The sequence below is a fragment of the Pelophylax lessonae genome, assembly GCF_965119305.1.
Source record: "Pelophylax lessonae genome assembly, chromosome: 6".
Lineage (NCBI taxonomy): Eukaryota > Metazoa > Chordata > Amphibia > Anura > Ranidae > Pelophylax > Pelophylax lessonae.
In genome coordinates, this window is record NC_138773.1 from 143,159,823 (window position 1) to 143,178,498 (window position 18,676).

The 18,676-nt window shown below is 48.5% G+C and overlaps 1 protein-coding gene across 3 annotated transcripts in view; it reads right to left on the reverse strand.

Moving 5' to 3' along the window:
• Positions 1-18,676, reverse strand: part of VPS35L (VPS35 endosomal protein sorting factor like) — a 1,473,617-nt gene that overhangs the window by 510,673 nt on the left and 944,268 nt on the right. For all 3 annotated transcript variants that reach the window (XM_082262328.1, XM_082262327.1, XM_082262326.1), the window contains one exon: positions 7,948-8,028. In XM_082262328.1, the coding sequence (XP_082118454.1) occupies positions 7,948-8,028 (81 nt within the window). The remainder of the gene's footprint in view (positions 1-7,947; positions 8,029-18,676) is intronic.

Below are 18,676 nucleotides of genomic sequence, written 5' to 3' on the forward strand. Positions count from 1 at the left end.
AACAATCTCAAAAAATCTTGACGAGGTGGTACCTGACACCCTTCCACCTCTCTTAAATTTACAAACAACACAATCCCTATTGTTGGCGTGGATGCAGCCACTTGGGTACCATCTTTCATGTTTTCTGGTCCTGCAGGAGGTTTTTGGAAAAAAGTCTTTGAGATCCTTTCGACTGTCACGGGTTTACTAGTCCCTCCCACCCCGACCTTAGCACTCCTTTCCTTAAGCATTGACAATATCCCTCCTGACTCGCGGACGGTATACACCTATACCCTACTGGCAGCCAGAACAGTTATCGCCAGACATTGGAAATCTGATCCCCCATCACATCTAGAAGTAATTTGTTTGGTTAACTTGAACCTTTCTTATGAAAAAGCATACCATTACTCTATTTCTCAGAGTAAAAGGTTCATTACTCTATTTCTCAGAGTAAAAGGTTCATTAATTATTGGAAACCGTGGACCACCAGTAAATATTATACCTCTATCTTCGGACAGGTTTCTCAACACCTTTACTCAGCTTTGGTTATCATTTTTGTAACTTCTTTGTAACTCGTTGGTCCAACTCAGCAAGAGCCCTATGTCCTCACTCTCCCTAACCCAAATGTATGTTTCACCTAGTTATCCTGTACCTTTCTTGGTAACTGTACTCCTTTATATTGTAATGGAGGAAAGCTGCGCACAGAGAACAATGAGCTAAAAAAGGCTGCTAGTACAAAGTATATCAAACCAAAAAGACAATGTGAAGATGGTACAGCGCCACTAGATAAATTAACTAACTAAAGAAAAGAGGTGAACCAGTGTCCATAAGTCCATATAGAGGAAAGGAAATCAATTGCTGAAAATGTAGCCACAGATCCAACAAAATTCTTGCAAAGGAAGTTTCTTGGCGAAGATCACACAAAAAAGAGGATGTACCCTTACCAGATAGTTGGACCCCCTATTACGGAAGGTCAAACAAGCGTGCGAAATCAGTCACCAGAATTCCTCTCCAAACAACCACAGAACCTCCGGACAAGGACCATGGAACCGGTAGACCTCAATGGACTCCAGGTGTACAAAGGGGATGACCTTGTTTTCAGTACACCCTATTGTGGTGGAAAAAATCTACTCCTGGGTGTTGGGTTGCTCAGAAAGCTCAGCGCAGGGCAGATCTCCCATATCCCAATGAAACATTATCTAGTGGCGTTGTACCATCTTCACACTCCTTTATATTGCCATATGTACTCATATTTCTTGGCACCAGCTGTTGTTTGTTGTTTATGGTTTATTTGCAAAATTTCAATAAAAATATTGAAACACAGAAAAAAATCGAGTTTTTGTAAGAACTTACCGTAAAACTCTTTTCTACGAGTCCTCCGACAGTCGCAGCCCCCCACGAGTGGGTAATGGCGCCCTCTGCAGGAGCAAGCTAGGCAGTTTGAAAGGTTAATAAAAAACTTTCTACACTTACCTCCAGGGGGCCGTATCTCAGTCATTATCCTGGCACAGTTACTACTGTCCTTCAGCTTGTAGCAAGCAGTACCGGAAGACAACAACCCCAAAATCCAAAGACAGAGGGGAAGGGCTGCGTCTGTTGGAGGACTCAGAGAAAAGAGTTTTATGGTAAGTTCTTACAACAACTCTATTTTCTCTTACATCCTCCGACAGTCGCAGCCCCTCATTAAGCCCTCACGAGTGGGACGTCCCAAAGCAGTGCAGGTGTGAGGGGTGGTTAGACGTAACCTACCGAAAAGGCAACGTATCAACCAGGCCAGAAAAAGAAAAAAAAAAAACAACTGAGCCAACAGAGCAACAAAAGCTCAAACAGGAGCTAATCTAGAATAAGAAAAAAACCCCACCAGGAAGAGACCGAAAAAAAACTGTCTCTTCAATAATCGCGGCACTCAAAACCTTGCAGCCAAAGGAAGTATCCGAGGATGCCATCACATAAAGTTTGTAAAATCTTGTAAAAGTGTGCACAGACGACCAGGTTGCCGCTTTGCACACCTGAGCCACAGAAGCCTGATGGCGAAACGCCCAGGAGGCACTAACAGCTCTAGTAGAATGTGCCCTGACAGGGAAAGGAGGAACCTGACTCTTGATTGAAAAGGCCTGAACAATCATCTGTCTGATCCATTTAGAAATGGTTTGCTGCGGACACAGCCGAACCCTTCCGAGGTCCCTCAGGAAGGACAAACAGGGAATCAAACTTCCAAAAAGACTCTGTAGCGGACAGGTAAACCCTGACACCCAGAACATGTCCAAGGAATGTAAGGCAAATTCCTTGGGATGCTTGGGTTCCGCACAAAGCGAAGGCAAGACAACATCTTCATAGAGGTGGAAAGCACATACCACTCTGGGAAGAAAAGAGGAATTGGGACTCAAGACCACTTTGTCCCTATGAACAACCAGATAAGGCGAGCGACAACACAGAGCCACCAACTCAGGCACTCTGCGAGCAGAGGGGACAGCCACCAGAAAGGCAACTTTCTGGGACAACACAGAGGTATGTCTCTGATATTTTCAAAGGGAGGCCGTTGCAAAACGGACAAAACCAAGTTCTGGTCCCATGGAGGCAAAGAAGCTTTCCTCGGGGGAGCCAGATGTCGCACCCCCTGAATAAATGTGTGAATCAAAAGAATTAATCGCCAAGGGACACTGGAAAAGAATGGCCAATGCCGACAACTGACCTTTAATTGTGGCCAGCGCCAAACGCTGATCCACACCTTTCTGTAGGAAGGCCAAAACCCTTGCCACCGAAAAGGAGCGGGGATGAAACCCCTGCGACTCGCACCAGGCGATTTACACTTTCCAGGTGCGATGGTAAATTTTTCTAGGGGTAGCTTTCCGAGTCTTCAATAAGGTAGGAATGACAGCACTCGAGAGACCCTTGTCTCTCAAGACTTGGCTTTTAATAGCCAAACCGTCAAAGCCAGAGACTGTAAAGCAGGATGGAAGATCGGCCCTTGAGACAGTAGATCGTCTCTCAGCTGAAGCCGCCAGGGAGGCTCGAAGACCATCTGCACGATGTCTGCATACCAAGACCTACGTGGCCAGTTTGGGGCCACCAGAATTATCTGCACCCATTCCAATACCAACCTGTGGAGGAACCTGGATAACAGTTGAATCGGAGGGTAGGCATAAATTAGCTGATACCGGTGCCAGGGCACCACCAACGCGTCCGTGGCATCCACCAGAGGGTTGTGGGTTCTGGCCACGAACCTTCCCACTTTTTGGTTGAGACGGGACGCGAACAGATCCACAGATCCATGTTCAGAGTCCCCCATATGGCACACATGAGGCAAAATACGGATGCAGGGACCATTTTCCCTCGTCCATTGTCTGGCGACTCAGGTAGTCCGCCTGCCAGTTTTCCACACCCGGAATTTGCACAGCCGAAATCGCCAGATCATGCGCCTTGGCCCAGTACAGAATCTCGGCCACTTCCTTGGCCGCCCAGGCACTATTGGTGCCCCCTTGGTGATTGATGTAAGCCACCATCGTGGCGTTGTCCATCTGAAATCAAACCGGCAACCCTGAAGACAAGTTGTCCAATGGAACAAGGAGAGCTTGATCGCTCGAAGCTCCAAGACGTTGATCGGTAAGGAGGCCTCCTCCGCCGACCATGACCCTGGACACAAAGTGAGTCCAGAACTCCACCCTAGCCCGACAGGCTGGCATCCGTGGTGAGCACCATTTACAGCAGAATCCAAAAGGACTTGCCCTGTGATAGAGTTGGCGACCGGAGCCACCACATAAGATCTAATCTTAAGAGGTAGCTCAGAGAAATCCTCCTGTCCAACGACTGAGGCGTTCTGTCCCACCTGGCAAGAATCTCTGCTTGCAGAGTTCTCGTGTTAAATTGAGCAAATATGATGGCCTCGAAGGCCGAAACCATCAGACCCAGAGACCGCATACAGGCCCGTAGAGAGGAGAGATCATTGTCCCTGAGGGACCTAATCTCGCCCTGTAGGGTCCCAAGTTTTTCCTCCGGAAGAAAGACTTCGCCCGAGCGGAGTCCAGGACCATCCCCAGGTAATTGAGGCCAGCAGAAGGGGTCAGAGCCGACTTCTGAAAGTTGATGGTTCGACCAAACTCTTGGAGCGTCTGAACCGTGACCGACAGGTCGCTCGTCAAGGCGGCACATGAGCCCACCCTTAACAGGAGGTTGTCCAGAGAACCAAGGACCACAATCCCCTTTAAACACAGCAAAGCCAGCACCAGAGCCAAAACTTTGGTGAATACCCTGGGACCCGAAGCGACCGAAAGGTAACGCCACAAACTGATAATGCTCTTCTGCCACTGCAAAGCAGGGATACCGCTGATGACCTTCGTAGATAGGAACATGAAGATAAACATCCTTTAAGTTGATGGAGGCCAAGAAATTCCCTGGACTCAATGATGCCACAACTGATCGGATGGGTTCCATCCGGAACTTCTGTACCCTCAGAAAGTGGTTCAGAGACTTTAGTTCCAGAATTGGACATACTTTGCCCTCTTTTCTGGGCACTGTGAACAGATTGGAATAAAAAACGCAAAACCTGTCCCACGGAGGGACTGGCACAATGGCTCCCTGGGAGAGAAGATCTTGCACGACCCCCTTGAGATCGCCCAAACGATCAGGAGTCAGATGGAGATTTGATGGAAAAAACCTGTTTGCGGGGCGAGAGCGAAACTCAATCTTGTACCCTGAATGAATCAGTTTGTGAACCCAACTGTCCTGAATTCTGGACAACCAGGACTCCTGAAAGTAACGCAGACGTCCCCCCACCTTGGAAACGGGTGAGGGCGTCCCTTCAGGAAGAGGCGGACTGGGCCACCGAACCGGCCTGACCGGCCTTAGGCTTACCGGACCATGGTTTTTTGTGACCCTCTGAGGTCTTGAAGGATTTTTCTTTACCCTGTGCCCCAAAGGCACGAAAAGACCCACGATGAGCCTTAAAGGAAGGACCCCATCTAGCGCGGGGGGATTTCCCCTTAGAGGCTTGGGGCAAAAGGGTACTCTCACCCCCTGTAAGCCCCTTGATCAACTCATCCAGTGTCCCCAAAAAGACGACTACCTACATAAGGGACATCAGACACAGTCTTTTTGGAAGTGTGGTCAGCTGACCCACTCTTCAGCCAAATAATGTGGCGGACCGCAACCCCAACTGCAGACAACCGTGCGACTAAAGGAGCCTCGTCCAAGGCCGCGTCACACAGGTACATCACGGCCTGGGTCACTTTATCCACCATGTCAAGGGCAGTCGGAGAGACCGACTCCGCCACCAGCGTGCGCCAAAGCACCCTGGAACATTCTGTGACAGCTTGAGAGACCATCACCAAAGCAAATACAGGTTTGAACAGGGAGCCCGCCACCAAGTACATGTGGCAGGAAAGCGTCTCCACACACCTATCTGCCGAATCCTTGCACACCAGGGAGTCCTCCACAGACATCAATGCAGATTTATTCAACCTAGAAACAGTGTGGTCCATTTTAGGTGACACCGTCCAACGCTTGTCTACAGGATCCGTAAAGGGATAACGGTAGTTAAACCGATTAGGCACCACCAGCATATGTTTGATGCAACGCCATTGGTCGTTTACTATTTCGTGAAACTCCTCAGGGCAGGGGAAAACCTGACTTGACTTCTGGGCTTTGCAGAACCCGAAGGCAACCCACTTACTTGACTAGGAGGGATCATTGTTAAGATTTAAAGTCTCCTTAACGGAGCTAATAAGTGCATTCACTGCTGCACATTCTCGTGCCGCCATTGAGGAAGACTCTTCCTCCTCCCCATCGGAATGTGAGGACTGGGACCCCCCCCCCCCCCCGTGGCAACCAAATCAGGCTCTGAGTCAGAAGACTGGGAGGGCATAGGCTGTTTTTGAAAAGTGAGTAAACAAGTGCAGCACCTTCTAAATGCAGCAACGCATTTTAATATGGTGTAAAGCAGTAAATACACTCACATAAACAGGTGGATTAAAGGCACTTCGTGAAGGAATGGAAGTTACTCATCTAGGGCATCACTGAAGCAGGTCCTGGTAGTGGAGGCAGGGGGTCCCGGTAAGAGAGGCAGGGGAGTTCCTCCGCGTGTGGTGGGGCAGCCTCGGTGGTGCCTGTGGGCTCCCCGTCGGCTGGTGGAATGCGGAGACTTGTGGGTCCTGGGATCCTGACGTCACTCCCTGGTGGTGATGCGGGACGCTTACAGCGACGTGTTTGTGGAGCATGCGCTCCTTCTTCAGGCCATCGATGGCCTGAAGAAGGAGCGCATGGTCCGCAAATGCGTTGCCGTAAGCGTCCCACATTACTGCCAGGAAATGATGCTGCGCTTGTTTCCTCTTGTCTCCCCTCGGAGATCACTTCTGTCTCCCCCGCCGGCAGCCGCTACAGTGGACAGCTATCCCCTGAACTTGCTATCCCCTGAACTTTTTTCCCCTCCCCCACCTCCCCCCTCAAGGTCCCCAGGACCAGCCCACACTGTGACCTCTACTTGCGCCAATTTACAACAAACTATTGTTTTTCAGACATCAGCAGATCCACTTTGGACGCCAAAGTTGCAAGAGCAGCAGATAATTAGGCCATGGAAGAGGATTCAGGGGTTCCTGAAGCACCAACCAGGTCTGTGGGGTATTTGCTATCCTGGGACTCCATTTTTGCAAAAAAAAAAAAAAAAATGGTGTGTGGTGCCCGAGAAAACAGGTAAAATCACCTCACAGTGTCTGTACTGGCCACACGCTGCTGAAGAGGAGAGAAAGGAGGAAGTGACCTCACGCACATAGAGGCCTACGCCCGTCCTGAGCAACAACCAAATGGTGCCTGATTTTAGTCTATGGGAGGAAGCACTGGCAAAATGGCCGCCGCCCTTACTAGGCGGATGCCCACACCAAAGATGGTGCCCAATCTGTGCCAAAACGATGAGCTAAAATGGCTGCTGCCAACACATGAAGCCCAAACAGCCCGCCCTCACCCAAAATGGCGGCCGCGCAAACGGCACCAAGTAAAGCACAATAGCTGGCCACCTCGGGGAACCGCAGAGAGCACCCCCGGTATATAGCAAGCCCCCACACCCCCCCAGCCACAGCAGTGTGTGCCGCAGAGTGCCCCCAGCAGGGATAGGGAGGAAGGGAACAATACCAAAATGGCCACAAGGGGGATACCACAGAAGCCACCTAGTACTGCCATCCCCTAAGAGTGGGCCCACAGAACACCCCCACAGATAATAGTCCATGTTTTGGGACACAGGGGTAGTAGCACTCACCAGTCCAGCGAACTCAGGCACCGCTCTGATACGGAACACCTCCCACCCTGAGTGGGGGTGCCGTCAGCAAGGAAGGATGCTAGCAACTTACGGGCGTTCCAGAGTTGAGACATCCCGGCGAAGATGGATCTCCGCAGGCTCGTCCCCATCTCAAGGGGCACTGTCGTTGCGAGGCCTGGGCGCACCAGTGACCTGCGATGCTCGGTGGCAGGCTGGGACTCCATAAGGATCTATATTATCCAGTGTGAGGCCCAGCTCTGCTGTCGCTTGTAGTCCTCCAGGAATTCCCCTGACTAGCGATAGTGAGTGAAATAAAAAAGCAATTTTTAAAGAAAAAAAACACTTTCAAGATAAAAACAAAGAAACTGAGACACTAGGTCCCAGCAGGGAAGACCTAGCCTACTCCTGATGCTAGGCAGCATAAAACTGAAGGACAGCAGTAACTGCATTAGGATAATGGGCTGAGGGACGACCCCCTGGAGGTGTGCTTAAGTGTAGAAAGTTTTTTATTAACCTTTCAAACTGCCTAGCTTGCTCCTGCAGAGGGCGCAAATACCCACTTGTGAAGGCTTAATGAGGGGCTGCGACTGTCGGAGGACGTAAGAGAAAGGGGGTTTTAGTAGACACTAGGACTGATTTGTAAACTTTTCCCTAAAGATTGTTGCTAGTTTTCAGAGACATTTCTTGGTACAGTTGGTTAAAAAAAGTGGAAAACAAATCGTTACCTGTGGGTATGCATCTTCAAATGCCCGGTCAGGAGTCATGTGTTTAATGACATCAGCCAGAATGGTGTTCACCTCCCGTTTCTATATACATTAATAAGACATGGTACCAATCAAATAATAGCTGAACATTGTGACAACACAAAAGAGCATTAAACACATCATGAAAAATTAACACTATGTCCAAACCATATGTTGTGGTCCTGCAGAGGTGGACAAGCACTATCTAACCTAAAAAGTGCACCATAAGTGCACTCTTATCTGAAAATGGGAAATGCTTTATTTCTCCATGACATAAGTAAAATTGTTGGAAGAATATCCCCCAAATAGGGTCAACAACATTAAGTGTATTTAGACCTTTTTACAAAAAGTCTAAAGGTCCCACAATTGCAGTGAGTGCATTTGATTGCTTCAAAGTGTTAAAAACCGAAAACAAATCAGAAGAATCTGAACATTTGGTTGTTGATTGTTTTATCTATCTATCTATCTATATATATATCTATAGATATAGATAGATAGATATATATATATATATATATATATATATATATATATATATATATATACACACACACATACTGTACATACATACACACACACACCAAGTAGCTGTAATCTTATGACCACTAACAGGTAAAGTGAACAGCGCAGATGTTTGCGTTACAATTGCATCTAAAAGACTGTGGGGTATATTTTGCAATAAGGGCCAAATTGTAATGGCAAGACTATTGGATCAGAACTCAAAAATTGCAGATCATGTGGGTGTTTCTGGTCTGCAGTTATCAGGGCCTACTAAAAGTGATCCAAAGAAGGAAAGCTGATGAACCAGTAAAAGGGTCATGGGCAGCCAAGGCTCACTGAAGCACACGGGAATGAAGACTGGCCCTCAGAGGTCAAATCCAATAAAAGAGATACTGTAGTTCAGATTGCTGAAAGAGTTAATGCTGGTTTTAATAGTAAGGTGTCAAAAAACACAGTGCATTGCAGTTTGTTGTGTATGGGACTGCATAGCTGCAGACTGGTCAAAGTGCCCATGCTGACCTGAGTCCACAGCCAAAACCACCTACAATGGGCATGTGAGCATCAGAACTGGACCACAGAGCAATAAAAGAAGATGGTCTGGTCTGATGAATCACATTTTCTTTTACATCATGTGACTGGCTGGATGACATCTGCATCAATTACCTAAAGAAAGAAAATGGCACCAGTATTCAGAATGGGAAAGAAGGCAAGCCAGCGGAGACAGGGTAATGCTATGGGCAATGTTTTGCTTTGGTCCTGCCATTCTTGTGGATGTTACATTGGAGTCCATGCCTTGATGGGTCAGGGCTGTTTTGGTAGCACCAGCTGGGACTTACTCAATATCAGAAGGCTGGTTAAACAGTATGTGATTTTACGTGATAGACCAACACAAAGTGGCACTTAATTGTGAAGTGGAAGGAAAATGATAATGGAATTTTTTACTTACTGTAAAATCCATTTCTCTGATGTTCATTGATAGACACAGCTCTTCATCTTCATGACCATAGAGTTATGCTGCCCCCTACAGGAGTAGGGCACTAGGCAGAGAAAGGCTTGAGCAAGCGTATGGGGCAGTCCCTGGGGGGGGGGGGGGTATACTCACACTTCCTGCTATAGGTATTCAGTTTATTAACAAGCAGTGTCAGAAGAAAACAACCCAACTCCACAAAAGGGCAGGTGCTGTGTCCGTCAATGAACATCCGAGAAATGGATTTTACGTTAAGTCAAGAATCCCATTTTCTCTTTTGCCAAAATGTTTTATTGAGTTTTTAACAAGGTATAAAACATACAGGAAGAATGATACATAGTATGTAACATCATAACACAATGGAATGAACGATGGTTAATAGGTATTGTACAGAATGAAACATTGATATGAAACAAGGATCAACAAGCCAATGTCTAACATACTTTCCATGTAGCTCAAGGCCTGGTCCATGGAGTCCATGGGGTCCAAAACTTCTGAAAAGTAGCTAATCTGCCAAAATGTGTAGCTACCTGCCGTTCGTATTCATATGTAAAATTAATTGTAGCATTCACTGCAGAGGTGTTCAATGTTCTGATCTCCAGTTCCCAGTAGCGGCGGCTGCGGCGGAGCGCCGGAGGACGGACACCGCACAGTATTGAGGAGGTGAGTGTTCCGCGACTGACAGACTGTTCTGCGACTGACCGACGGTGCTCTGCGACTGACCGACGGTGCTCTGCGACTGACCGACCGTGAGTATTTTAGAGACTGGTGAGTATCTTAGCGACTGGTGAGCATCTTGCGACTGGTTAGCATCTTGCGAGGGTTAGCATCTTGCGACTGGTGAGTATATTTGCAACTGGTGAGTATCTGGTGATTATCTGCGACTGGTGAGTATCTTGAGACTGGGGAGATTCTTTGCGATTGGTGAGTATCTTGCGACTGGTGAGATTCTTTGCGACTGGTGAGTATCTTTGCGACTGGTGAGTATCTTGCGACTGGTGAGTATCTTGCAATTGGTGAGTATCTTGCGACTGGTGAGATTCTTTGCGACTGGTATTTTGTGACTGGTGTGTATCTTGCGACTGGTGAGTATCTTTGTGTCTGTTAAGTATCTTAGCGACTGGTTAGTATATTAGCGACTGGTGAGTACCCCAGGTTTAGTACCAGGGGAGATAGAGGTAGTGTAGGTAAGGAAGAGCAGGTCGTTAACATTATCCCCATAGAGTAGTGGGTAATTGTCAGGGATACAGCTGTACTGGCATTTATGCCAGTACAAGTCATGGACGCTCCTGGCTCAATCGACACAGCCCTCTGCTGGCCCGTCAGGGAAACGACCGTAGGAGAACTGGCAACATTGCCAGAAATAGCAATGGTCGTTCCAGCCTCAATTGACACTGCCCTCTGCTGGCCTATAAAAGGTGGCCATAGGAGCAGACTCATTGCTGGATTATCTCTCAGCTTCCTGTGATCTTGTGCTTCCTGTTTCCTGTTTGGACTTCCTGTTGTGACCCGGCTTGTTTCTGAACCATCTGATCTCCTCCTGGTGTTTGACCCTCGGCTTGCCTCTCGGACTTTGCTCTTGCTACTACCTGCCTGTTTTCCCAGTGTATGACCCCGGCTTGCCTAAGGACTCTGTTTCTGCCTGCTCACCCGTGTATGACCCCGGCTCGTCCCTGCTCTGCTACTTACCTTGCTCTTGGACTGATCACCGGTGTTTGACCCTCGGCCTGGCTTTTACTACTCTTCTAGTTGCCTGCCTTACCCAGAGTTCCTGAAATCATCTGGTGTTCACCACAGGCGACCTGTGCTACTTGGGACGCTTCACCTCCTGTACCACTTCCAGGGGTGACCCGCACTGAGCTGCAAGGGAAGCCCTCTCTGCACTTCGGCCTCCATCCAGATTGTGACAGTATAATCCAGCCATGTCTGAGGCCGACAGAGGTGCTTTCCCGCTCGAGTCGCTATGTCAACAAGTCGCCACCCTGACCCAAGCAGTCCAGAGGCTTCAAGATGGCTACTTCCAGTTAGAAGGACATATGCAGCATTTAACAACTTCTCCTTCTTCTGCTGATCCCAGCCAGGTCTCTGCCAGCTCCGCTTCTGCCTCCTCACAACAAGAGCACCCCAGTTCTCCACATTTTGCAATGGCACCTCCACCTGAGCCACGGGTGCCAACACCTGAACGTTTTCGCGGAGAACGAAAGAAATTCAGAAATAAAAATGCCTGCCTATTGTACTTGGCCCTCCAGCCTAGGACCTTTTCCTCCGAAACTGTGAAAGTGGGGTTCATAATCTCCCTACTATCTGAGGAACCCCAAACTTGGGCCCATAACCTTCTGGAACAAAAGAGTCCCACTCTGAATTCGGTGAACTCCTTCTTTGAGGCTATGGCTCAGCTTTATGAGGACCCCCAGCGTGCCTGCTACTGCCGAATCAGCCTTGCATGCTTTACAACAGGGGAAACGACCAGCAGAGGACTATACTCTTGAGTTTCGCAGATGGGCCGCAGATACTGATTGGAATGAGGCGGCTCTCAAATATCAATACCACCATGGACTGTCTGAAATCCTCAAGGATGAACTGGCTCATGTCGATACCCCCGCTTCTCTCGAGGGTCTTATTCAACTAGCCATTCAATTGGACAGACGTCTGAGAGAACGACGTTCTGAACGTTACCAAGGCTCTCGACCCACCTGGGTATTGCCTAAGGTTCCATCAGCTACTGCACCTCCTACTGGGTCACCTGCTACCTTGAGCACGGATGAGGAACCCATGCAAATCGGCTTGATTCGCTACTCCTTTACTCCTGAGGAAAGACAACGCCGCCGACAGGCCAACCTCTGCCTCTACTGCGGGGGGACCGGCCATTTCCTGCGCAACTGCCCTGTAAGACCCAGTAAGTCTTACCTACGAAGCTCTCCGAACTGTCAAGTCTCTGAGCCTTCCTCCTCTCACCTTGTTCTCCCTGTCTCCCTACAGGTGGCAGAAGGGAAGGTTCGGCTCCTGGCGATCATTGATTCCGGGGCGTGCAGCTGTTTCATGGACTTTGCTTTGGCTAAGAAACTGGGTATCTCTTTGCAGCCGAGGAAACAAAGACTTGAGGTCCACTTAGCCGATGGTTCCCTTCCCAGCTCCGGTCCAGTTACCCTGGAGACCTGTCCTGTTCTAACTACATCGGACTCTGGCCATCAAGAGTTTGTTCGTTTCGATGTAATATCTTCACCCATGTTCCCCATCATCCTAGGACTCCCTTAGCTGCAGGCCCACAACCCTTAGATTAATTGGGTCAAGAAGGAGATCCTCTTCACTTCTGAGTACTGCCAGAATCACTGCCTCCCTCCCAGGCCTCATAGTTCTTCTACCTGCTTGGCGGTTCAACCAGTACCCGACACCCTTTCCAGCATCCCTGCAGCCTATCGTGAGTTCATGGACGTTTTTGATAAAAAGAAAGCCGAGGTCCTTCCCCCTCACCGCTCCTACGATTGTCCCATTGAATTACTCCCTGGAGCTGAGATCCCGTTTGGGAGGATATTCCCTTTATCCGAGAACGAACTTGAAGTCCTCAGAGTCTACATCAATGAGAACTTGGAGAAGGGGTTCATCCGTCCCTCCTCTTCTCCTGCTGGGGCTGGCATATTTTTCGTGGAGAAAAAAGATGGCTCTTTAAGACCCTGTGTGGACTACCGAGAACTCAACAAGATTACCGTTAAGAACCGGTACCCTCTTCCCCTTATTCCTGAACTTGTTCAGCGCTTCCGGTGTGCCCGAATTTTCACAAAACGTAATCTCCGAGGAGCCTATAACTTAGTCCGTATCCGAGAAGGGGACGAGTGGAAGACAGCGTTCAGAACTCGATTTGGCCACTTCGAGTACTTGGTCATGCCTTTTGGGCTGTGCAACGCTCCAGCGACTTTTCAACATCTCGTGAACGACATCTTCCGAGAATTCCTGGACAACTTTCTGATAGTTTATCTAGATGACATCCTCATCTTTTCTGCCACCCTTGAGCTCCATCGGGCTCATGTTAAAAGAGTGCTTGCCACCCTGAGGAAGTATGGACTCTATGTAAAGGCAGAAAAGTGCGACTTTGAGAAGGATTCCATTCAGTTTTTAGGACTGATTATCTCCACCAATGGAATCTCCATGGATCCTCAGAAAGTAAAATCTATTTTAGATTGGCCAGCCCCTTCCGACAAAAAAGGTGTCCAACGGTTTGTAGGCTTTGCAAATTTTTACAGAAGGTTCGTGAAAGGTTTCTCCACGATCATCTCACCCATCACCCAGCTGACCCGCCAGCAGGTTCGCTTCCGCTGGTCACCGGAGGCCCAAGCAGCATTTGACGAACTAAAAAGACTATTTATCTCGGCACCTATTCTTCAGCACCCAGATCCGGCTCTGCCCTATATATTAGAAGTTGACGCTTCAGAAATTGCTACTGGGGCAATCCTGTCCCAACGTCAAGGCCCGAAGGCGCTTCTTCACCCCGTGGCCTTTTCCTCCCGGAAAATGACTCCTCCAGAGAGGAACTACGATGTAGGTGATCGTGAACTTTTGGCTATAAAATGTGCCTTAGAGGAGTGGAGATATCTGCTGGAAGGGGCCGCCCATCCCATCATGATTTTCACTGACCACAGGAACTTAGAATACCTAAGAACAGCTAAACGTCTAAGACCTCGACAAGCCCGGTGGGCTCTGTTCTTTTCAAGGTTCAACTTCCACATCACCTACAGGCCCGGGTCTAAGAATGGAAAAGCAGATGCTCTTTCTCTGATGTTTCCTGACAACCCAGAGATGGTTGAACCCAATACCATTCTCTCTGCTCAAAATTTTTTTTTGCTTATCCAGCCTGACCTGAAGACTGCGATTAAGAAGGCCTCTGCTCAGAGTACAGAATCAGTAACTCCCCCCTTAAGCAGACGAGATGGATTCTTGTGGCATCAAGACAAAATTTTTGTTCCCCCTCAAGTAAGACTTCAGGTCTTAAAAAGCTTTCATGACCACAAGCTTGCCGGTCACTTCGGGGTACGGAAGACCCTCGAACTGGTCCAACGCCTCTTCTGGTGGCCCAGCCTGAATCAGGACTGCAAGGCTTATGTTGGTTCCTGTGTCACTTGCCAACGTAGCAAGGGGTCCAAAACCAAGTCTTGGGGCCTACTGAGACCTCTACCCATTCCTGAACAATCCTGGAAGAAGCTCTCTATGGACTTCATCGTGGATCTCCCACCCTCAGAAGGGTTCATCACTATTCTGGTGGTAGTTGACCGTCTTTCAAAGATGGCCCACTTTTTACCCATGATCGGTACACCCTCTGCTCTAGATACTGCCAACGTGTTCATTAGAGAGATACTTAGGTTACACGGGCTTCCGGACAATATCGTATCAGACAGAGGTGTACAATTCACCTCTAGATTCTGGAGGGAGCTAAGTAAATCCTTATCTATTGAAATAAGTCTGTCATCGACTTACCATACACAGAGTAATGGGCAAACCGAAAGAACAAACCAAACTTTGGAGCAATATCTACGATGTTTTTGCACAGGTTCTCAGGATAGTTGGGTTTCTCTCCAGAATTTGCGTACAACAATTCTCTACACTCAGCAACCAATCAAACCCCATTCTGGGCAAATTACGGGTTCCATCCCTCTTTCTTGCCTAACGTCATTTCTGAAACATCAGTCCCTGCAGTCCAGGATCGAGTAAGTTCCATCCAGGCCAACTACCAGTCACTGCAGGATGCCATACTCAAGGCCCAAAAGGACTATAAAAGATTCTATGATCTGAAGAGGAAAGGAAATCCTGATTACAAGATTGGAGATAAGGTATGGCTTTCTTCTATGAATTTGAAACTGTCTTGTCCTTCTAGGAAACTTGGGCCCAGATTTATCGGCCCTTTTGAAATCAAGAGGGTGATTAATCCAGTGGCTTTTGAACTGGCTCTGCCCAGTTCCTACAAGATCCACCCAGTGTTCCATACCTCTCTACTTAAACCAGTTGTACAGAGCCCGTTCCCTGTAAGAGAGGAGCTACCTCCACCGCCGGTTTCAGTGGAAGGTGAAACTGAGTTTGAGGTCGAATCCATCTTGGATTGCAGGAAAAGGGGTAGACAGACTCAGTACTTAATTAAGTGGAAGGGGTATCCCCCTGAAGATAATTCATGGGAACCCATGAGCAATATCCATGCCCCAAGGCTTATCCGAGAATTCCATAGAAGGTTTCCTGAAAGTCAGGCCCGTCTGGGCATCCGGAGGCTGCCCCTTGGGGGGGGCACTGTCAGGGATACAGCCATACTGGCATTTATGCCAGTACAAGTCATGGACGCTCCTGGCTCAATCGACACAGCCCTCTGCTGGCCCGTCAGGGAAACGACCGTAGGAGAACTGGCAACATTGCCAGAAATAGCAATGGTCGTTCCAGCCTCAATTGACACTGCCCTCTGCTGGCCTATAAAAGGTGGCCATAGGAGCAGACTCATTGCTGGATTATCTCTCAGCTTCCTGTGATCTTGTGCTTCCTGTTTCCTGTTTGGACTTCCTGTTGTGACCCGGCTTGTTTCTGAACCATCTGATCTCCTCCTGGTGTTTGACCCTCGGCTTGCCTCTCGGACTTTGCTCTTGCTACTACCTGCCTGTTTTCCCAGTGTATGACCCCGGCTTGCCTAAGGACTCTGTTTCTGCCTGCTCACCCGTGTATGACCCCGGCTCGTCCCTGCTCTGCTACTTACCTTGCTCTTGGACTGATCACCGGTGTTTGACCCTCGGCCTGGCTTTTACTACTCTTCTAGTTGCCTGCCTTACCCAGAGTTCCTGAAATCATCTGGTGTTCACCACAGGCGACCTGTGCTACTTGGGACGCTTCACCTCCTGTACCACTTCCAGGGGTGACCCGCACTGAGCTGCAAGGGAAGCCCTCTCTGCACTTCGGCCTCCATCCAGATTGTGACAGTAATAATGTCCGACAGGATTGGGGATGCCACTCAGTGCACTTCTTGCGGCATGTATGAGTTCCTTGATGAACCAATCGAGGACGAATACTGCTGTGCAAGATGTGAGCAACTTGTTGCTCTGGAAGCCCACATCGTGGATCTAGAGAACACAGTGGCAAGACTGCGTCACATCTACAACCTGGAAAGAAGCTTGGACATTACCCATCAGGCGCTGGCAGGGGCCAGCATAGAGGAGGGAGGAATGGAGGAGACGCAAGCAGCAGAGGCACGCAGCTGGGTGACTGTTAGGAATGTTAGTGGGAGGAGTGTCAGGGAGGCGAGTCCTGAGTTGGTACACCCAAACATATTTGCCGAGTTGCAGGTTGAGGGGGATATCAACTCAGGGGTGGCAGTGCTGGAGCATGCACCCTCCCCCAGCTGCCAGGGGAGGGACGGCTCCAGGAAAAAGGGGGGCCATAACTCAGGAAAGGTTAGAAAGGTTGTGGTAGTTGGGGACTCAATTATCAAGAGGACAGAGAGGGCAATCTGTAAAAAAGATCTCGTTAACAGAACAGTTTGTTGTTTACCGGGCGCCCGCGTTCGGCATATCGCAGATCTGGCAGACAGATTGTTGTGCGGGGCTGGGGATGACCCAGCGGTCATGGTGCATGTGGGCACTAATGACAAAGTTAAAGGTAGGTGGAGGATCCTTAAGAACGATTTCAGGGACTTAGGTAATAGATTAAGGAAAAGGACCTCCAAGGTGGTTTTCTCTGAAATACTGCCTGTACCTCGAGCCACACAGGAGAGGCAGAAGTAGATTAGGGAACTTAATAAGTGGCTGAGGAATTGGTGTAGGAAGGAGGGGTTTGGGTTCCTGGAGAACTGGGCAGACTTCTCAGTTGGCTACCGGCTCTTTAGTAAGGATGGGCTGCACGTTAATGGGGGCGGTACAGCTCTTTTGGGGAGAAAGATGGCCACCAAGTTGGAGGAGCTTTTAAATTAGGAGACGGGGGGGAGGGCTCAGAAGTAGAGTCAGTTAGGAGGGAACAAAGGACTGAAGACAGTTGTAGGGTCAGCAGCAACAGTAGGTCCACAGCGTCAATCGGTAGGTCTGTGCGGGAGAACCGCAGACCAAACAGGAATAAACATAACCACCAATCACGTTTAACTTCCGTAAAACTAAGAGGGGTATATGCTAATGCCAGGAGCCTAGCTAATAAAATGGATGAGTTGGAAATGTTAGTACACGAGGATGACATAGACCTTGTGGGAATAACAGAGACTTGGTTCGACCCCTCACATGACTGGCTGGCAAATATCCAAGGGTATTCAGTGTACCGGAAGGAAAGGGTAGGAAAAAGAGGGGGAGGGGTATGTCTCTACGTCAAGAATAATGTAAAGGTGATTGAGAGGAGTGACATTACGGAAGGGATGAGTATGGAGTTAGAATCCGTATGGGTAGAACTCCATAGGGAAGGAGAAAAGGGAAAAGAAATTGTGGGGGTTTGCTATAGGCCACCTAAACAAGGGGAGGAGGTAGAGCAGGAATTTTTAGCACTTTTGGGTAAAGTGGCAAAGCTAGGATCAGTCATCATATTGGGGGACTTCAATTATCCTGACATTGACTGGGGAGAGGGGACTACACACTCACATAAGGGCCGTCTATTCACGGAAACCTTACAGGATAATTACATGTCACAGTTGGTGGATTCTCCTACTAGAGAAAACACAATCCTGGATCTATTGATCACTAATGACCCAGACCTAATCTCGGAGGTAGGAGTCCAGCACAATCTGGGCTCTAGCGATCACAGGATGATCACATTTAGCGTAAATAACAATATAGCAAGGCAAGTGGGGAACATAAGAACCCTTAACTTCAGAAGGGCAGACTTTCCAAAATTGTACTCGTTGATGGAAAGGGTAAACTGGGACCGAACCCTGGGATCCCTGACCACAGAGGAAAAATGGGAATGCTTTAGGAACATATTAAGCAAAGGCATCTTGCAGTGCATTACTATGGGAAATAAATTTAGAAGGGACAAAGCCAAACCTGGCTGGCTAAACCGGAGCGTTAAAAAACGTATTAGGGGAAAAAAATTGGCCTTCAGGAAATATAAATCAGAGGGCACAGTATTGGCTTTCGACCAATACAAGGAGGCAAATAGGAAGTGTAAACACGAAATCAAGATGGCTAAAATAGACTTTGAGAGACAAATAGCGGAGGATAGTAAAAAAAACCCAAAGAAATTCTTTAAATATATCAACAGCAAAAAACTAGGGCAGAGCATATTGCACACATAATTAAGGATGATGGG